General features: G+C 46.6%; 1 protein-coding gene across 1 annotated transcript in view; it reads right to left on the bottom strand.

The window, feature by feature from the left end:
• The window catches only part of ADCY3 (adenylate cyclase 3), an 851194-nt gene that overhangs the window by 87976 nt on the left and 740716 nt on the right, over positions 1–22502 (bottom strand). The window contains exon 18 of the mRNA XM_069605674.1: positions 20503–20629. Within this exon, the coding sequence (XP_069461775.1) occupies positions 20503–20629 (127 nt within the window). The remainder of the gene's footprint in view (positions 1–20502; positions 20630–22502) is intronic.

Below are 22502 nucleotides of genomic sequence, written 5' to 3'. Positions count from 1 at the left end.
CAGTGCCATTGTATATTTTAAAACACTAACTGCCCACTAGCCATGCCCTTAGGCCATGGCCAGCAGCCTTCGCCCGTGCCCAATGTATTTTTTTTAAATCACTCCTTGCTCACTAGCCTTGGCCGTGCCCACTCTTTTTTTTAACACTACGGCCTTCGGCTGTGCTTACTCTTTATTTTCTTTTTAGAAAATGTAACACTAACAGCCGCTGGCCATGGCCTTCGGCCCACTTTATATTTTACCAAACTACCAGGCCTTCAGCCATTTAAAACGCTACCAAGGCCAGTGATTTTTCAACCCGGTAACTGTACAAATATATACTTTAAAAAAAATAATGTTTTTTTTAATAACCGCAGTTACAGTGTAATGAACTACAGATCCCCTCAGTTATACACTTGGTTCTTTGTAGTCATTACACCCGCAGTCATCATGAAAAACAGTGGAAAAATACATGTATTTTTGCCATCCCAGGCACTCAACGTGCGCCCCCTCATTTGTTCTTGCTCTCCTCACCCTTTCATGGCCTCCTCACCTCTCCTGTGCTGTCATTCTCCCAAACACTAGTTATTTCTGTGACGCAGTTTCATCTGTGAAGTTGGATAGCTGCGGTCATTTCCTCAATACCCAAAGGTATGGAAAAGCTTTGTATTGCAGACTCTGTCCCTAGCATGCCTCCAGCTCCCAAATTTCACTAGTGTCCTGGTCTACCCCCACCTCTTGCCTAATGGCATTTCCTTGTTTTTTGCCCTGCAAATGGTATTCTTCTGCCTTTTCGGAGGGTATGCCATTGGTTATTTCTCGCCTTGAGAAAGAAATGATGGTGGCTTGTCCATTTATGAAAAGTCTCATGCCGCATTGCATCATAGGGATATTGCTCGAATTTTGGGAGAAGGGGGCAAACCCTTTTCCGTCAAATATTAAACAAACGACTGGACAGAATAACCTCGAACCACAAAATGATCGCAAGTTAACGCTTCATGTCCAAGTTGTTTTGGACCTGGTCCAAATCTGTTCAGCAGCTTGGGCAGTGTGGTGACGGCTGGTCTGGGACAGCTCGGACCTGAACATACACAATTGTCTGAATAATTTCAGCCAAATCCGTCACAGGAGTCAAGTTATTAGAAAAACTACACACCTTCACTATAAGACTGCCGTCCTATCATAAATATATACTTGTGCAAAACGCACATTGCAAATGCACTCCACCGCCTCTCAAGTCATGAAAAATGGGGTCCAGTATCCAAGAGAATTGGCTCACAGTCATTTATTAGTGGATCCCTGGACAGGGAAAACACACGAAGTAAAGTACTATGTGTTTCACAGAGACCTTGTTGCTTGTTCACATACAATAAAAACAAGGTTGGTTACATTTTATATACAAACATAACATCTCTATGGTTATCCCATAGTACACATTTTTGCTAGTCCCTAATTGATGTCTGTATCTCAAACAACACCACTAAATGCAGTGTGAAACTGTCGCCCATTTTGGAGTCTGCTGTCAAAATAGTCGCAGTGACTATGTAAGTGCAAAAAGTAAATGCATCCAGACACAGAAAGCTTACATTTAAAAGCAGTGTGATGATCACACGAGAACACGTTTATACACAAATTAGACCATCTACAATGCTTATTGCTTAGAATATCTAAAGTGAATCACGATTGCGTAGGCAGTGCAACAACCATGACTCCCCCATTTAAAGTGCCAAGTGCCTACTCACATTTCTAACAAAACAAGCCCAAGATCGAATATCTAAAAACATGTTACAAATACTGCTAACTAGCTAAAATGTTCCACCGTCTGATATTGAAATCAGCAATTGAAAGCGGTGCCTCATATGGAGGACATATTCAATGACATACAAACAAATATACAATATACCAAAGATACATAATAAAATCTCTATTGTTCAACCATAATGGACACCAGTGAAGAATGTTTTAAACTGTAGAGACAGAAATATTTGCATGCTATATCACTTCACGTTAAAATAGAATAAACTCAAATCTAAATGCATGGGGTATAGCCAAGCTGGATTGAAAGGGATAAAATTAATGGTGCTAGCCTAAAGGGAAGATATAACAAGGTGCAGAGTGCCTTTACCGTAATTATATCATTAAAGTGCATGATGATCTAAAGTGCTACATATAACCAGTTCACCCCTGTGGGGACTCGTGCATAGTGCTTTATTCTGCGTCACTCCGGAGAGGGGTATGATATTCAGAATCCCATAGGCATATGATAAGCAATATCATATTCTACAAAAAACAGAAAGCTGCCTAATATTGCACAGGATATTATATAGGAGCTTATGCTTTGAACGATACCACTGTTGTGGAGATCCTCCATTATGGTCCTTCAATTCAAGGCAATTAGAAACAATCTGATCTCTGAATAACTTCCACATTAGCCCCAATGAACCAACCTTGTAAACAGACAGTCACCACTACTTAGTGACATCCTAAACCCATACCCACGTAAAAACCTTTCCCTTTTAGCACAATCATTTCATGGGTACATGACATATATCCATAATTCAATTATTGTCATGATGTTGCCATGTGCCCCTATGCGCTGATATGACAGCAGATGTGCAAAACCATCAACACAAACAGAAAATAGCAGTTGAAACAGGCCACTTGAATGACAAACAATGAGAGGATGTGCCTCACCAAAATCATGCCCTCGATGACCTTGGAGCAAAAATATTCAATACTACAAGAGCCTGATATTAAGCATGGCCTCTCTCAAAAAGAAAATATATATACACATATATACACATGTGAGTACTCTCAGAAAATGATATATAAAGGGGGCAGCAAGTTGTCACTTAGTTAGAGATAAGTATATAGTTCTTCATCTATATTGTGTCCTAAAGGGAACCGAGTCTCGAAATCTAATATTGACCTCGTCTCTTATCGCAAAATCAGTTTCTGTCCCCCTCCCCCCCCATGGTGATGAAGGTATCCTTTTTAATCCCGAAAAGTTGAAACCCTTCAGGTCACTCCTGTTCTTCTCTGAAATGCGTAGCCATGGGATATGATTGATCATTGTTTTTTATGGCTCATATGTGTTGTAATATTCGTAATTTTAGTTTACACACTGTACTACCTACATATCATTTATGGCAGGTGATTAACACTGATCTATTAGGTAAAAGACATATTTTTCAGCCATATTGAAGGCCTTGATTTTTTGTGGAAGGTAAGAAGACATTGTGACTTTATGAGGTTGACTCTTAGCAATAAGGTTTAAAAAGAACCAGCATATCATTAAATAGGTTAATTTTTACTTGCAGCCATTCAGGTGAGTGGGAGTGAGTTAAACGCAAGAGCGATATTTCGCAACAATTGGAGTTGCATAATTGTCTGATGACTCAACGACGCAGACATTTTTTCAGGTAAACTATTAGTAGTGAACCTATCTAACCTTGTGGTGTGAAGGATTTAAGCTAGGTTAATTTAAAGACCGATGAAGCTCATAGATTTATATATGTTTTTTCATTGTGTACCCATCTATACAGGGATTCTGAAGAGTAATACAAGGAGACACCAGAGAGAATCTTCCCTTGACACCTACAGAAACACATTTTCTACACATTATTTGCCCCTGAGGAATGTCCAGCTAGTAGCAGCTATACAGGACAGAAAACTATATAAGTCAGACTAATATGGACATAGTGGGAAATTAGGTGGCACTAGCCATCACTGTGTGAGGTCGAGTCATACCGACTGGGCTAATTGTATTTGTACTGGTATTTGTAGATTTACGTATTGTATTATGATGATACGTTTTTAATTTTTTAAAAATGTTTTTCATATGATTTAGCAGGTGGTTAGACTTGCGCTCTGATGTACTAATAAAATAGATATATGTTTTATATAAGAAACATCAATTAGTGTTCAAGTGCTATCGCCTTTTATTTGTTTAGAGGTTGATGACAAGAATCCTTGGTTATGAGTAGGGGTGCATATGTATGTTACTCACAGATAGTGATTGTGCTTTTGTTTGATGACAAACACATCAGCACATATACACCAAATTCTGTGTTACATTATATCTTGTCATTGTCTGCTTCAGTACTGGGTGTTCAAAGGAAGTGCAATTGTACGCATACTGACACGCCTTACATTTGGTGCATTTCCTAAAACCTTCATTCGATGCATTTAACCACTGTCACATCCGTGATTTTAGATCTGTATGCATAAAGCTGGAAACCAACAAATCTTTTACAGGTGTGGATCATCTATAGCAAGTGCTATGTTTTTTACCTAGGGGTTGGCCTAGATGTTTATGTAACTTTAACACGTGACACTCACGATTAATAATGGTCCTGATGTTATTGGATGCCGAGATGAATGTAATGATAAATCTAGATTTATCACTCTCTTCCTCATTGTTAGTCTCCAAGTGAGTATTCAACAACAAACTCTCTCTTTTCATGCTCCTTACTTTTAAGAAAGCACGTTTGATCACTCTCTTTGGGTACCCCTGATCTTTAAAACCTTTTGCAGTCAGCTTACTTTGCTCCTCAAAATACCTTTTGGTGGAACAATTTCTGCAAAGTCTTAAAAATCCCCCATAGGGAATACTCCATATTAAACTTTTGTGATGATTACTAGTCACATGGAGGGGGGTATTTGACCCAGTTGGTTTCCTATACAGATTGGTTTTTACTTTACCAAGGTATTGTTCTACTTCAACATCCAAAAATATGATCTTTTTTGCAGCTATGAGACTCAGTAAATTGGAGATACAGTGTATTTTCATTTAGATGTTTTACAAACTCAAGCCACTCTCTTTCCAGATGACAAATAAGTCATCTATGAACCGGAGCCATAGCACTATTTTGTCAGTGTACTGCACATTCCCATCTGACCCAACAATATATTTCTCGAACCATCCCATTGTTAAATTTGCATAGGCTGGCACAAATGTTGAGCCCATATCAGTAGCCTGTAGCTATCGGTAAAATGTCTCATCAAATAGGAACACAATATTAGTAAGACACTGTCCAATCGTGCCTAAAACCATTTGTGTGTTTTGCTTTGTTTTTTCAACAACTTTATTTTATTTGGTTGCAGACAAGGAACGCGCAGTACAGCGTCACATATTTGGCATTAAACATTCAATCAGAAGTACAAGAAATAGGAACAGTCCCTTCCTCCCCCTCCCTAGAAAAAGTGCTGCCCCTCCTCCCTAGTTTCCCCCAGTCTGGCAGCAGTTGATTGGGACAGTCGTGTTGCAAGCGTTATCCCGAAGGAACAGGCTCAGGATCCGCTGTTTGTGTGTTCGTGCAGGGAAGTGGTATTTATATTGCAAGATTGGGGCCCGCACATCTGTTAAGCAGTGCAAAAGGCCTTCTTTAACCGCTGTGACTTATTCCGCCAATAAGATGTCCCATATCTTAATCCACCACAAGGATATTAACGGGCCCTCAGGAGATTTCCAAGAACGCGCAATCTTGATCTTACCCGCTAGTAGGAGCTCGGTGGTAAATTTAGCCGTTGTCACAAATCTTGCATAGATCCCCTGTACCGGAGACCTCAGGAGGATTACTTCTTTTTTTTCAGAAGTTTAACCTGGGTGATGGTTTCTATTACATTGAGTATTTCCTCCCAGAAGGCTTGAGCATTGGGGGCAGTGCCACCACATATATAGATAAGTGCCCTGGTTCCCACAGTTTTGCCAACCCATTCTGAATTTGGTGAAGCCGCACTGGGGGGTATAGTACCACTGAAGAAGCAGTTTAAGAGCACATTCTTTATTCGTCACACAGGATGAGGAGGTGTAGCTCCTCGTCCAGATGTCCACCTAAGTCTGCTCCTCAATTGAGCACCCCAGGTCCTTTTCCCATTGTGTCATATATGCTAGGCGAAGAGTCAGCATGTGCTCCTGAAGTTACTTGTATAGCCTGGAGATATTTCCATTTAGTTCCTCCTGCAAAGTGCTTTCAATGGGCTTGAGGTAGCGTTACCGTGGAGATGGACGCTCTGGCTCGCATTCTAGGGAAGGGCTCTCACCACGTGAAGACGCGATCGCAGGTCTGACTGACCTTATACGTCCACCTTAGAATTCGGTGAATCTGATCAATTGCTGCACCCATCGTGTGGATTGGAGGCGCCAAAGAATGTAGTCAACATTTTTAATAAGAGCCCGCCCTGAAGATGACTGAATGTCCGAAATGCATCGGCTTGGGCCTCTGCAAAAATGAAGGATTAAAATAAAAACAATGTTGAAAAAACTTTGGAAACACTAGCAGTTTTTAAAGTTTGTAGGGCGCATCCCTGACGTGAAGACTGGGTTGTAGAAGACCGGGGAAAGTGGACCAATCCGGTCGGGATACATTTGGATTTCATGGCCCAGTCCCAGATACAAACTGTGGATTTTGTGGAGGAAAGTATTCCAGGTCAGTGTTTTTGCACGGGTTGGAGGATGTATGGGAGGTAGCAAAGGGGGAGCGGCAGTCTTTACTGTTCAATCTCTACCCATTTGGGCATTTCAGTGTGTTTTAAATAGTTAACTGATCTGGTACCTAAATTATACTGGCAAGCTTTTAAACCTATTCCATGCTGTATTGAAGTATAGAGTGATACCACTTCCATAGTCGCAAATAGGTATTCATTCTCCCATGGAATCTCATTAATTTTGCTAAGAAAATCCTAAGTATCTCTCAAGAATGAAGGTTATGTTGACAAACGGTAAAAGTACCTCATCAATCAGTTTAGACATATTCTCGTATAATGAGACTACTAAAGACACAACCAGTATCAACGTTAAAAAAAAAATCTTTGTGAACTTTAGGGAGGAAATAAATGGTGGGTTCTTGATGAACACACATTGGCATATATCCTCATGTAGAAGCCCAGCTGTTTTCCAATGATTCAAAAATAAATCAAATGTAATCTCCATTTCTATAATGGGACTCTGAGTCAATACCTTATAACATGCTCTGTCATGTAGATGTCTATTAGCTTCCCGTATGTTATCCAACTTATTCATTAAGACAACATTCCATCCCTTATCCGAGGGCTTTATGATACACGTGGACAGATCTTTTAAAGCCTGTATAGCCTTTCTGGATTTCAAGCCGAGATGACTGCACTTCATGGGCAGAGACTTTCTAAATTTCTTGAGGTCCTTTATTACGGGAGTCTGGAATGCTTCGATGTAACCCCCTAATGGAACCGGTGGGTTAAATCTAGACTTGCATTTTAATTTGGATGTTTACCACCAATCAGTACTTATACCAAGTTCCTCCCAATCCGGTGTAAGGAACAAGTTACTTACCTGTAACTGTTGTTCTCCAGCATGGGTCTGGCATGGATTCACATGCTCATGAATATTCCCCGTCGTCAGGCTGGGAATCCTCGGTAAAGAAAAAACCAGTATCAGTTTCGTTTCTGATCTGTCTTTCGTATTAATAACCAATCACTGGTCTCTGCGTCATACTGACCACTGCCAATGACTGCCCTCTACCTAAGCACCGCCTCTGGCAGCCATCTTCAGATTTGGAAGCACGTGAAGTGGCAGTATGACCAAGTGAAGAGCCGCAGAGGGGTAGGCGGGAGGGTTCGCATGTGAATCCATGCCAGACCCATGCTGGAGAACAACAGTTACAGGTAAGTAACTTGTTCCTTCTCCAGCATGGGGTCTGGCATGGATTCACATGCTCATGAATAAAGAATACATAGCAGTACACACATGCACAACCACGGGAGGTGGCAAAGGCTCAACATTAAGCATTACATCAAACTCAACATTAAGCATCTTACCTCCTCACCAGGCTCACCTCAGGCGAACAGGTTGCGCAGCACTGCTTGGCCGACCCTGGACTCCTCCCTGGAATCCCGATCGACGCAGTAGAATTTCGTGAAGGTGTGCGTCGACCTCCACGTAGCAGCCCTACATATGTCCAGCAGGGGCACACCAGAAAGGAACGCCGTGGTAGCTGCGATCGCTCTGGTGGAATGGGCTCTCGGAAGGCCAGGCAGCGGTCGGTTTGCCAACCGATGACAGTACATGATACAGCCGGAGAGCCATCTGGAAATGGAAGCCTTCGAGAGAGCCTTCCCCTGATTGACAGGTCCAAAGTTCACAAAGAGTTGTGACGTCTTCCGAAAACACTTTGTGCGGTCCACGTAGAACTTCAACGCTCTAGCCACATCCAGCGAGTGCAAAGTCCGCTCAGCCGGCGACGAAGGCGACGGGAAGAACACTGGCAACACCAAGGGTTCGTTGAGATGGAAGTCCGACGGTACCTTGGGCATGAAGGAGGGGTGCGTCCTGAGCACTACCCTCGTGTCGTGAAAAGTCAAGTACGGGGCCTTGCAGGAAAGGGCCTGGATCTCTCCCACCCGTCGTGCGGAGGTGATGGCCACAAGAAACGCTGTTTTCCACAACAGAAACTTCAACGGGGCCGAGTGCAGAGGCTCGAACGGAGGTCCCATGAGCTTGGTCAGCACCACGCTGAGCTCCCACGCCGGGGCCGGAGCCTTCACCGGCGGGAACGATCTGAACAGTCCCTTCATGAACTCTTTCACCAGACGATGAGACCACAAGGACGTCCGCCCCGTGGTTCTGGTGTATCGGGAGATCGCAGCAAGATGAATCTTGATGGACGCGTGTGCCAGTCCAGCTTTGGCCAGCGTCAGCAGGTACGGCAGTACCTGGGAAGCCGTAATCCGTAGAGGGTTAATCTTCTGTGCGTGGCACCAGACAGAGAACCTCTTCCATTTGTGTCCGTAGCATTAAAGAGTCGAGGACGCCCTGGCCTTTGCAAGAACCTCTCTGCAGTCGGCCGGTATGTCGTATCCTCCAAACTCTAGCGCTGCAGGAGCCAGGCCTGCAAGTTCAGCGATTTCGGGTCATGGTGGAGGATGGCGCCTCCTTCCCTGGAGAGTAGATCCGCGTCCACCGGCAGCTTGATTGGCGGGGACGCTGACAAGTCCAGAAGGTCCGGGAACCATATCTGCCTCGGCCACGCAGGTGCGACGAGGATCATCCTGCACCGTGACCTCTTGAGCTGGTTGACGAGCCGGATTAGCAGTGGCAAAGGAGGGAACGCGTAGAGGAACAGGCCCTCCCAGGGGAACGAGAAAGCATCGCCCATGCTCCTCGCCTGGGGAAACCTGCTGGCGAACCTCCGGCACTTGGAGTTCGTCGCCGTCGCGAACAGGTCGATCTGGGGTGTGCCCCACCGTCGGAAGAGGCGATCCACTAGATCCTGCCGTAGTTCCCACTCGTGGCACGAGTGCAGCTCCCTGCTGAGTGAGTCGGCGATGGTGTTTTTTATCCCTGCCAGATGAAACGGCACCAGAAACATCCTTTGGGCGACGGCCCAATGCCACAGGTCCTGCTCCTCCTTGGACAGTGCTGGGGACCTGGTTCCGCCCTGTTTCCTGATGTAAAACATGGTGGTGGTGTTGTCGGTGAAGATCCTCACCACCTTGCCCTTGAGGGACGGAAGGAAGGACCTGAGGGCCCAGAACACTGCACGGAGCTCCAGGACGTTGATATGGAGGGACTTCTCCGTCGGGAGCCAAAGGCCTCTCGCGTGCAGATTTTCGGTGTGCGCTCCCCACCCTTCCAGGGAGGCATCCGTGGTCACTGTCTCCTGGTGGTCTGGGGTCTGGAAGTCCATGCCCGCCGTCAGATGCGCGCGGGTGCCCCACCACCGGACCGCTCGGCGGAAACTCTCGTCGAGTGTGATCCTCTCCTCGAAGCCGCCCGTCGTTTGGATCCAGCGCGCGTCCAGGAACTCCTGCAACGGGCGCATCCGGAGCCTGCACATGGGAATGAGGTAGATGCAAGAAGACATCATTCCGAGGAGGGACTTGATGGACCTCACCTTGGCCGCGTCGGAAACCAACATCCGCTGTACCTTGCCCAGGATGGACCTGGTCCTTTCCTCCGACGGGGAGGCCAGAAGGGACACTGTGTCGAGCTTCGCTCCCAGAAACAGTGCGTTTTGCGCGGGTACCAGGTGGGACTTGGCGTAGTTCACGGAGAATCCCAGTTCCGTGAGAAGTTGGACGGTCCTTGCCGTGTGCTCCACGGCGAGCTCCCTCGTCTTGGCTCGGATAAGCCAGTCGTCCAGGTAGGGGTAGACGTGGATCCCCTTGTGGCGCAGCTGCGCCGCCACCGGTGCAAGGCACTTGGTGAATACCCTGGGTGCCGACCGTAGTCCGAAGGGGAGGGCTTTGAACTGGTAGTGACGCCCTTGGACCACAAACCTGAGGAATTTTCGGTGCCCCTTCAGGATGGGAATATGGAAGTAGGCATCCTCCAAATCCAACGACGACAGGAAGTCTCCTTCCTCCAGCTGACCCAGGACGTGCTGGAGGGTGACCATCCGGAACTTCTGCGCCTTGATGAACTTGTTCAGACGTCGCAGGTCTAGGATGGGGCGCCATCCTCCCGTCTTCTTCTTCACGAGGAAGTATCTCGAGTAAACTCCGGAGCCCCGAAGCCTCTTTGGGACGAGTTCGATGGCGCCCTTCCTGAGCATCGCCCTTACCTCCAGGAGAAGCTGATGGACGTGAACCTCTTTCCTGGCCACGGGGGGACGCGCGGGCACCTTCTTTGAAACTCGAGCGCGTGGACCCGGGCTAAGGCGTCCAGCACCCAACGGTCGGTGGAGATGGACTCCCACACGCTGACGAAGCTCGCCAGCCGGCCTCCCACCGGGGTGCTTCGGTGGGGGCCCGACCCCACGGCCGGTTCAATCCTGTTTCGACGAGGCTTTGCCGCCTTGACCTCCTTGGCGACGACGGCGGGGTCCGCCAGACTTGCCTCGTCCTCTGTAGGCCTCCTGAGACGACGAGCGGGCCGCTTGACGGTAGGTGGAGAAACCGCCGCCGGAACCTTTGGAGGCGCCCTTGCCTCCGCTGCTCCGAAAGGGCGTCCGTCGTTGCTGCAGAACCCCAAGGGCCCGGGCCGTCTCAGTGTCCGCTTTAATGGCCTGGAGGGAATCGTCCACTGTTTTCCCAAACAGGTTGTTCCCATCGAACGGCATGTCCAGGACTCTGGTCTGTACGTCTTGATGGAAGTCCGTAGCCTTGAGCCATCCACGCCGCCTAAGGCACACGCCGTTGCCCAACTGGCGAAACCCAGTGTCGGCGATGTCCGTCGCAATAGTGATGGCGTGGTCCGACGCCACCTCACCTTCCTGTAGGATCTCCAGGGCATCCGCCCTCTTGTCGTCCGGTAGGAAGTCCAGCAGGGGAGCCAGTTTGTACCATAGCTCCCTGTCGTAGCGGGCCACGATAGCCAAGGCGTTGGCCGCTTTAATCGTCGTCGCTGCAGACGAGATGACCCTGCGTCCCATAGCGTCCAATTTCTTTCCCTCGCCGTCCGGTGGGGAAGTCGATGTGGAGGCCGCACCCCCCCCGCTTTCTTCCTGGCCGCCGCGGAGACGACGGAGTCCGGGGTAGGCTGCGCCCGGAGGCACAGGGGGGCCGCGTCCGGGACCCGGTACTTCTTCTCGTACCGGTCTCTTCTAGCTGGCGTCGTGGAAGGGTTCTTGAGGAGGGCGAGGCCCTCATCCCAAATGTCGTCCAGTAGAGGCACCGCGAGGACCATCTTCCTCTTGGCCTCGCGCCGTTGATAAAGGAATCCTTCCTTTTTCTTCTCCTCAGGGCAGAGTTGGAAAAGCTTGGATGTCCTGGCGATCATGGAGTGGAACGATCCAATCTCGTCGGGCGGAGAAGCCCTGGTGGGAGGTGACGACGGTAGATCCTCGTCGTATACCTCGTCGTCCGTACCCGTCGCTGCCGTGTCAGTCCCCGTATCATCCCCTCGGGTGGACGGGGAGGAGGGCTGGACGGGGCGCGACGGCTGAAAAGGAGGTGGAGGGTGAATCCTTCTTTTCTTGGGCGGGGGAACACCAGAAGGTCCTGGTTCAGGATCCCCCGACGGGAGAGGTTCCTCCGTCGGCAACGGTAGTCTCATCCTTATCTCTGAGCATAAGGACTGTATAGCCAACAAAATGGCCGCCGACTTGTCTTGCGGCGCTGGCAGAGGGGAATCCGACGGGTGATCAGGAGCCCCGTCGGCACCCTCGGCGATGTCGTTGTCACCTGCGTCGGGATCCATCCCCACGGGCCGGTCTTCTTCCACGCCAAGGCCCTGGCTTAAGACCTCGATCAGCTCTTCCTCCGAGGTTGAAGCCGAATCTACGACGACGCCCTGCCCCCCCTTTTTCTTCCCCGCCGGGGATTTCACGGGGGTCCTATCGATGGGCACAAAAGAGGACTCCCTCCGAGGTGGCAGGGAGACTCTGAGCCCCGAGGTCGCCACCACTGGTGTAGCCTCCACAGGCTGAGCCAGAGCCGCCGCGACAGTATCGATAGAGGGCTTGGCCGGATGGATTAAGGCCTTCACCACCTTAGGTGCGCTCACCGCCTTATCCTTGAGGTGGGGGACACTGCCTCGCTCCCCCTCCGCCTTCGAGCTCGACCGGGGCCTCTACAGGAGCTTCGCCGGGTGCTCGCCCTTCCTCTTACCCGACCCAGAGCGTTGGCTCGTGGCTGAAGGTGCCGGGGAGGGTGCGCCCTGCCTGGCGCCCGTAGAGCCCGACCGTTCGGCGCTCCCGGTGCCAGCGGACTCGCGGTGCTTGGCCTTGTGTTGGACCCCCGTCGCCGGGGCGTCCTCAAAGGTCTTAGAAGACCGCTCGGATTTCTTCCTCTTCTTCTCGCCTGACGGGCTCTTTCCTTCCAGCCAGTTGGCGAGACGTTGATGGCGGTCCTTCATGGTCCGCTCCAACATATTGCCGCAAAACGCACAGTCCTTCTCCACGTGCGTCTTGTCCTCATGTAAGCAGTAGAGACAAAAGGAGTGTTCGTCCTCCTTAAAGACGTTCTGCAGCTGGCATCCAGGGCAGACCCTGAACAGCTTTCCGGGCGTCGAGCTTCCCTTCTCCTGGGCCATGTCCGGGCCTGAGAAGCTTCTGGAGTCCTCCAAAAAGCATAGCTCGACGAAATCTTCACCCTTGAGGGGCGCAGACGAATCCGACACGGGTCCCCGTTGATCGGATGGAGAGTCGGTGGAGCTTGAGGCTCTTTTGACCGAAAAAACGAAGTTTTTGAGAAAAAAACGTGAAAAAATAGCACTAACGCTCGAGAGCAATAGCACGAGGATCCCAACACATGAACGTGCGGTAAAAATCTGAAGATGGCTGCCAGAGGTGGTGCTTAGGTAGAGGGCAGTCATTGGCTGTGGTCAGTATGACGCAGAGACCAGTGATTGGTTATTACTACGAAAGACAGATCAGAAACGAAACTGATACTGGTTTTTTCTTTACCGAGGATTCCCAGCCTGACGACGGGGAATATTCATGAGCATGTGAATCCATGCCAGACCCCATGCTGGAGAACTAGAGTGTCCCCCGGATCTTGTTGAGTTTCGAGGTTTATAAGACTGGTCAAATTATCAAGATCCTCAATGAGAATGTCAGTTTGTCCCATTTGTCTAGGCATCATTTTCTTAGAGTACGGATTTGGCAAGAAAAAAAACATCTCAGTCTAATCTTACGCACATGTATAAAAAGAAATCAATCCGTGCCGGGACATAATCATACGTCACAGTGGGGCAAAAATTCAGACCCAAATTCAAAACATTATTTTGTTCCATAGTAAGGATATGACCTGATTGGTTAATGATTTTAGGTCAAGTACCTTCTTCTAGGTCTTGTTGGTCCGTCTGTCATAGCGAGTGGATCGCTCCGCACTCCCACTGGTCACGTTTTTGCCCTCGTTGGCCTCTCCTTGTTTTTTTCTTGTTGCTCCTGCACATGCTTGACCTCTTCCCCCTACTGTCTTGTTGGTTCTGCTGTCTTTGCAGAGAAGATACATCTCCTCTAAAAAATATTTTTTTACATTTATCTCCTCATTTTCACTTATAGAGGTGTCAGATTCTGATGTTGTGGGTAATTAACGTGTAGATGCACTCCCTTCCTGATTGGTCGCTGGATTTTTTGGCGGTTGCTTGAGGAGAAAATCAAACCTCCGTGCAAAGGTATAAACGCTTTTTGTCTCATAATCCTCCTTATCTCACAGGAATGTACATAATTTTCTTTGCTTGATTTCATCTTAATGCATTCAGCCTGGGGGGAGGGGCAAAAGGGGAGGCACAACATTTTGTAGAGGAGGAAGGTGCCCACCCCTGGCTCTACCCTAGAGATGCTACAAAATGGCAGGGAATTCAAAGCAACACAAGGAAAGCAACTAGGGACGGCACAATGGAACTCACAGTAGTACAGGATCAGGGCAGAAAACACACAGCAGCACAGTGCTACGTCAGGAAACATGCAGCAGACCGAGCCAGCAGGAACAGTGAGACGTTAAAAAAAACTCAAAGAGCAGCAGCACAGATGCACTCAAAGCAACTCGGGAAGTGAGTAGTGAACACATAACAACAAGGGCTCATGAGCAGGTATGCCCCTATAAGCAGGGGCAATTGTTCCCCCCAGGGCTAATGCAATCAGCAATATGAAGTGTTGTAAAATGGGCAAACCAATCATCTTCCAGATTGTTTGACTTAAGAGCTCTTGACTCTGAGGATGAACCTGTCCCAGTTCCCATAAGAGCCCAAATTATTGAATGGTCTTTATTTGTAATACAATCATTCAAATGTTCCCGCCATCTATTTTTTGTACAGGACTTTGCTGGACTAATAGCTATCTTATAATTCCTCCTCTCCACAACTATGCCATCGGCATACCTGTTATAGTCTTTGTGTCCAGTAGGCCGGCGTAGCTTTCCTGCAGTTACTGTCAAACCACTTACTACCCTCTGCTGCTACCAAAATCAAGTTGTTCGATGAAACACATAATTTTGATTTACCTCTTCCATTCCCAAAATAGTCAATAACTGCAACCGGCTCAATTGACTTTATAATGCAGTCAACTATAGCAGTGATTACACTCTTACCAAATACTCTGGCTCTTAAAAACTGGGTTTAGTCCCATTTAAGTGCATGGTTGTAGCCCAACGTCTCTACTATCATCTTCATAGGAGAAAGCATTACATCCGCCTCTGTCCAAAATATATATGCGAGCAGTAAAGGGTTATGATCGCTTTCAAACCAATAGAGTGATTGCACCCCATTCCATCTCTCTCAATTCTCCTTCTTTTTGAGGGTGTAACATATCCTGGACAGATTTTCTTCCTCCCAACACACCACTTGTCTTCCATATACTTACATGGTCTCAACCACCCAGGAATACTATCAGCAACAGCAAACACATGCAACAGTTCTCCTTTGCTTCAATGGGATTGCCAGACCCGCCAAATACACCAGATCTCACCCGCGGTAGAAAGTCAATAGGTTGAGAGGTATGCCGTTCAGGAGATTCACACAATGCATCCACCCAACATTTAATTGTGTCTAGAGCCTCCCTACCCTTAGGTGATCTAATTGCATTATAAATATTCGCCAGTGGAATAGTGCACCCTGACAAATAGTACATTGATCACAAGTGGTGTACTACTGGTAAAATTGATTTCTGCTGATAAAAGGCTATCAATAGACCACACCATAGTTCTCCCACTCTTGGGCTGGCGAGTTATTTTTAGCATGCAACCGATGCTGCAGTTCTGAAAGGCGATGCACTTCTATTTATTGATCTGTGTGGAATGTATCTCATTCATAATCAAATGACTAGCTATAATTCCGTTTATGTCAACTTTGATTCCACTTAAGGTCTTGATTGTTATTTTTAAATTGTGGTATGTTTAAATGTATGGTAGGACTTTCGCGAGTCACAAAGATGTTTTTACATTTTTTTTTAAATATATGTAAAGTGTGAGGGGCTTATATTTATTTATTTATTTATTTATTCGGATTTGAAAAGCACGCAGCAGCCCAAGGGCATTGTGGCACTTGTTACATACATAGCTTAGTTACATATACATGGTCATACAAAAATGTTACAGGCAATGCAATAATGTACATATTTATAGTTACATTTTACTGTGCAAGGAGTGAGATCTTTAGTATCCTACGGAATGTAGAGAGTGAGATCTCCGCTCTGATGTCTGTGGGTAGTGCGTTCCAGGATTTGGCAGAAATATATGGGAAGCCTAGGCCACCAGTTTTAGCTCTATTGGAGTTGGTTGGTGTATTGTGTCCTGGTGGGACGTAAAGAGGAGGATTTGGAGATAGTTTCAGATAGGTATGAGGGTGCAGAGAGAGTGAGGCATTTGTTTGTAATGGTGAGGATTTTGAATGTGATACGCTCTTTGACCGGGAGCCACTGAGCTGATTGTCTTGCCTGGGAGATATACTCTCTTCTAGGGATGCGTAGGGCGGCCCTGAGAGCATTGTTCTGAGTGAGTTGTAGCCTATTTAGGTTTTTTGCCAATGTGCCTGCCAGGAGGGCATTGCAATAGTCTAGTTTGGCTGCAATGGTTGCTCTAGCTATTGATAGGCAGTTGGGTTTGGATAGGTATGGTTTTATGGCATTAATTAATTTGGTGGTATGCGCGGAGGAGGACGTGATCGCGCTAACTTGTCTGGTCATGGTTAATGAGGAGTCTAGGTATACTCCCAGTGTCTTAACGGCTGTAGATACTGGGATAATAGAGTCGTCAATGGTAAAGTCTTTGAAGCCTGGAACTCACTTCCGCCCAGTCTTAGAAAAGAAGAATCCCTCCTCACATTCAGAAAAGCGCTAAAAACAAAACTGTTCAAATAAACCGTGTACCATCCACTATTGTGTACCATCCACTATTGCCTCCCACACTGTTCCACTGTAAGCACGGAACACCCTTTCCTTTTATTGCAATAATACACATGATCTCTGCCTGTAACCATTGTTAATATCTTGTACCAAGTTAAATATTCTGGAACAGTGCCACAATGCCCCCGGGCCGCTGGGCGCTTAATAAATCCAAATAAATAAAAATAAATAATAAAGTCGGCGTATAATTTATCAAGTTTAGTTTGGGTGTTCTTTAGGCCTAGTATCATGATTTCTGTCTTGTCCCCATTGAGGCAGAGACCATTTACCGCCATCCAAGCCTGGATGGTGGAGTAGATCTTATGGAGTGCCTTGGCGTCTTCGTATTATGAGCCTGAGAGGGGTATAAGTACTTGTGTATCGTCAGCATGATTAGTATACGCAATGCCAAGCGAGTGAAGCTTGTCGAAGAGAGGCTTTGTGAACAAATTGTATAGTGTGGGAGCTGTGCAAGATCCCTGAGGGACTCTGCAGTCGATTGTTGTGGGTGTAGCGTTTGCTATGTCCGAGAAAACTTTCATGGCTCTTCCTTCTATGGCCTGAAACATACAAACTTTCTTAAAAATATCACAGCAAAAATGCAGATTGTGGCATGTTTTTATATATGTTAGGACTTTATACACAATGATCTTTAAAATTGTGTATTTAATATACGTAAAGTTTGAGAGGCTTATATGGCCTGAAACAAACGTAAACTTACCTGCAATTACAACATAAAAATCTTATCTGAGTCCATTCTTAAGACATATGATTTTACATGGGCTTGGTGCTCAGGGTTCCAAAAACTCATTTCGATATTGTCTATTCTTTTTGCAAACTAATCTTCAATTTTCTGACAAACTCCTCTTCTTGTGTATTAGAATCCTAGTGGCATGATCAAAGGGGACAGGCACCTCCCAAGCCAGAGGATAATAGGCCTAGAGGTAGTATGGGATGGATCACCTGGCCACACGGCTTCCTGAAGCAGGAGACCGTCAAATGTCACAGAAGCAACCCTGGCCCTGTAAACCAATGATTCAGAGTGTCTACACAATTATCAATAACATGAAGCACAACCTACCCACTAGGCAGTAGGAACCAGTTCCTCTTTACTGTGCTCAAGAAGTCAACTAGCATTAAAGGTGCACAGTTCCTTTAAGGGAAGACAATGCTCTGAACAAGCAGTGACCATATCGTTAGAGGAACTCTTCACCATCTTACGGGAGCCAACCTTGGGCATCCTGATCGTTTTAATTCCGTGGAGCCACCCACTCGGAAAAATTGCACAGACATTCGAAGCACTTCAAAAGTTCACAGACTGTTTGCCGAGCAAGGTTGTGTACGTGCCCTGAACAGACAGAACGCAGACGGTTTGTGGATAACAAGCATGAGGAGTCTGCAATTAATCGAAATCACTGCAGTTACACTTACCCTGGGGGATGGTATTGGTATATGAGGATTGAAACACCATACCAGATCCCCCCCCCCACCCGCACAGGCCTTGCAGAGGATATAGAGATTTAACATTCAAAATGACGGAGCAGTTCATTAAAGCCTTGGTAGATTTTCATGCCCCCTTGGTAAGCCCAAATTGGGCATTTAGAGGCAGTAAATCACAGGCCTCGTCTTCGTATTGTCAACCACAGGTTCAGATCCTCACCCAGAGCCCAACCCAGGGGAGGGCATACTATAAACTTCAAGCCCAAGTCAGTCAAGGGTGGTTTTTTGAGAGGGAGCTACCGAAGCGGCTTTGGTCACGGCTGGAAGAGGAAGGAGCCTGGAAAGAGAGAAGGGGCTAGAGAGAAGTGAAACAGGAGGAAGGAGGGAGTAAGGCATGGATTTCACAATATCATAGAGGGGCGGAGGGAGCAAGTAGGAGACTTAACAACATCAGTAAGAGGTGGAAGGAAGGCGTAAGTAGGAAATGTAGCAACAGCTGACATAGGTGGAAGAAGGGAGTGAGAAAGAAAAAGAGGCCACATCATAGAGCGTTGGTAGGAGACCTTAAGAAGGAAGATTGATAGGAAATATTAAAAGATCAGAAATGTGCTGGCTTAACATCAGAGACGACATAAAGTAGGACATGAGTAATAAAAGTGGAAACCTCAGAAGCCAGCCAGGGGTTGACAAAAGCTGGAAAGGGCAATTTAAAGCAAGTGATACAGGAGGAGGAGAACCTGGGGAGATGGTTTGGGAGCGGTGAAAGCAATTGAACAGAGAAGAAAAGGAGAGGAAAGAGCTTCAGAAGAAGTGCAGAGAAGACAGGGCAAAAAAGAGGAGTAAAAATCCATAGCGATCCGGAAGAGGTAGGATACAAGGAAAACAAACCTACAGGCCAGCCTAAAAGGGCACACAAGGGATCAGGCTATCAAGACCTTTGCAGTTGGGGGGGGCATCCTGGGGCCACCAACAAAGGATAGGCCAGGCTCCTGGTGTCTACCCTCCTGCGAAAATGCTCCCAGTTTTTTCAGGGTTTCAAGACAACACTCTGCCACTTGCAAGAAACTTGAAAGGAAGAACAGAGGCTGCAAGAAAACCAATAAGCCAGACACTGGTAAAAGAAGAACTGAGGACGCAGGAACCCCCTGATCCCCAAGACTGGCAAAAGAAGAAGCAGGGGTGAGGGAACACCTCAAGTCCGAAAGACAAGCAGTGGAAGAATCAAGAGTGCAAGAAACCTCTCAAAGCCTAAGAGACTGTCGGAGGAAGAACAGAGGGAGAAGAAACATTTAAACCCATGCCCGCCTCCCCCTCACGAAATACGCCCCTGTGACGCCCACTAGATAACCCATATGTTGTAAGCGGTAATGACCCGAGATATGCTCTGAGACGCTATGTTATGCTGTATGATACACACGTCTCTTGCATGCATGTTTAGTTTGTTAACAGGTTGTAAACAAAACTCAATAAAGTGTATTTTTAAAAAAAGCATTTAAACCCAAGACAAAGGAAGAATACACAATGGGTAGAACCCTTTATGCCACTTATGAAGCCAGAACCTAAATCGTCCCAGTGTGCCATGGAAAATGAACTAAAGGAACAAACAGAACACTCAGACGCATGGTCCAGGACCCTTTAGTTTATATTAACACAAATCCTAACTTTAGTCGGCACATTTACTTTATAAACCTTGTTAATTTAACATCCTGTCTGGGATTCAACAAATACAAGTTTTAAGGTCAAAGCTCTAGGTCCTATCTCACCTTGTCAAAAATTATAGCAAAAGAAAATAAAGTACATGGTCTGACAGGGTTTTATCTCATGCAATTTAGATAACCCATAATATTCTCAAGTGCATTTGAAATCATGCGAGAAAGATAAATGTTTAGGAAAATTCATGAAGCACAAGAAACATGTTTCACTGGCAGAAATGCTGCCAGCTCTTCAGACCATTAGTTAAGAAATTGAACTGTGTGGGATTTCAGATTCTTGATTTAGTCCGTCAATTTGAATTCAATTGCAGAAGGATAAGGTGCAACTCAGAACAGTATGCACTCAGGATGAAAGAGGCGAGTAAGGAACAGCTAACTAGTCTTCTTACCAGCATAACCTGAAACTGGATGACAGGCATTTCTTGCAAAGCCTACCCAATGTTCTTTCTATCCCTTATGGGTCCAGTGTTGTGCATTCTGCTCTTCTCTTAGGTGGGGGATCCAGCGATACAGTAACTGTTTTTAGTTGCAGATTTACTATATTTCTGAATTGCAACCCCACTGCTCAGCCCACCCCTTTGTACCACTGGATAGAGTGACATTTACGGTGTCATTTGCTAAGCACTTGCCTATTCGGAGCATGAAGTTGTTAAAAGACTGGTAATTAATGTTCATCAGCGTGACTTTCATGGATAAGGCGAAGTCAGCGAGGTCTGCTAAGTGCTGCCATCTCTCCTTCTCGGACACCTCTTCTTTCTGAAAGAAAAACATAAACACGTCCTCATGGTTATAAGACTCTGTAAACATGGGCTCAAATGACTGATCCAAGACAATATGACAAATTACATTGTGACCATTAATTGGTGTCAGAAATTAACATGCATGAAATCCAGAAATGTACTTTAGTGCCTTTAATTACTTTGGCAGGCATTGTGGGGTAAATTCCTCTAGGAAGTAAGGGAAATATTCAACTTCGCTTCACTGTAGAAATGGTGAACATGACGTGAAGGAGCAAAAAATCAGTGAGGGAAATGCTCGCTAAAGTCTCTAGAACGAACCTGGTTAGCACTAGCCAGGACCCCCTCCCAGGGGTTACTTCACCCCTTGGGTCAGTGATTAATGGATTGGATAAACTGCTTTGGGGACTATTTGGTGTGCAAATAAAACAAGACGAATCCACCTTTGTCGAGTGGTGTCAGAAAGGTGAACTACTCAAAGAGGAGTAAGTGTCCCAGGTTAGGTTTAATTTACCAGATAGTTCCAGGGATATAGACCCTTGCTGGCTATATCGAAGTCACTCCAAATCACAGGGTGTGTATTTTATCAATGCACATTTTTTTATTTTTTTCATTGGATTTGCTCCTTGTCTTAAGGGTTGTCTCGGGATGCAGACTCTGCACACACTTAGGAGGCAAACACCCATGATTTTCCCCTAACCTCCCTTGTCTTATGGGATACCCACAATGGGCCTCATTAGGACCCAGGCGGATTTCGCGGTGCTAAATGCACCGCGAAGCACGGCGGAAAGCCGTCGATAGCGCCATGGGGGTTGGCGGATTTACCGCCCCATTCCGACCTCGGCGGAGCGGTAAATCCCCAATCCCCATTCTGCCCTTCCCCATTCCCATTCTTGCCCCATAGGGTATAATGGGAGTGGGGAAGGAGTTAATTACGCCACCGTAAAATACGGTGGCGTAATTAACAACGAGGTCCCGTAGCGCCATGGTTTTCTCCGCCTGGTAAAACCAGGCGGAGAAAACCTCCATGGCGCTAAGGGAACTCGTAGTACGGCGGACGGGTCCGCCGCGATTAGCGCTGGCGGAAACCCACTCCGCCTGGGTCCTAATGAGGCCCAATGATTGCCAGCAAGGTTTTCCCCTCCACTGCTTGGGTGCTTTTCATACTGAAGTTATTCTCATCCACCAGTCCAGGGTTGCCCACCTGGGCCTGAGCCTGCAACAAGGACTAGAATCTCGAACAGACAAACAGCAACACTATACACATGAAATTCTAAGAGGAAATCTGCAGTGTCTGATACACTATCTGAGCAATTTTTCCATCCGAGTACACGTAGACGGGTAATGGATGACGTCCAAGGCTGCCAGATGAGGACACATCCCAACAACAGGATATTTACTTTGTTAGAAATAAACTTTGAATATCATCCTCCGTAAACGGATCTCTTTAAAGGCAATAGGCTAATGTGTTACTTCCTTGAAGCAAAGACAGGGGGTGGGGAGATCTGCTGAGATTACAGGGGGTCCCCAACATAAATGCTAAACATTAGAGAAGATTGGGTGAAGGACTATGAGGTCATAAACCTATAGAAACAATGTCCACTCACTAAAGCATCACCCTCTAAATCATTGGAGCATACAGTCCCTAATAATGCATGGGGTTGATTATTCTGTTCAAAACTGGCATAACGCCCAAGCCTCCATTGTCCACTGCCCTGCAGAGATCATCCCAGATAGTGACAAATCAATCTCTGTGCCAATTCCCAGAAGAAACAAACTTAATAGCAAAGGCAAGCATGGAAGATGAACTAAGATGTTGATTTATATTATTGCCACCTGGTCCCGCTACTGCTTTGGTCAAAACAGTGTTCCAGAATTTGGACTAAAATATT

The sequence above is a fragment of the Ambystoma mexicanum genome, chromosome 4p (genome assembly GCF_040938575.1).
Source record: "Ambystoma mexicanum isolate Mex_15411 chromosome 4p, UKY_AmexF1_1, whole genome shotgun sequence".
Taxonomy (NCBI): domain Eukaryota; kingdom Metazoa; phylum Chordata; class Amphibia; order Caudata; family Ambystomatidae; genus Ambystoma; species Ambystoma mexicanum.
The sequence above is the reverse complement of the archived record's forward strand: the minus strand, read 5'-3'. Positions and strand labels throughout refer to the sequence as shown.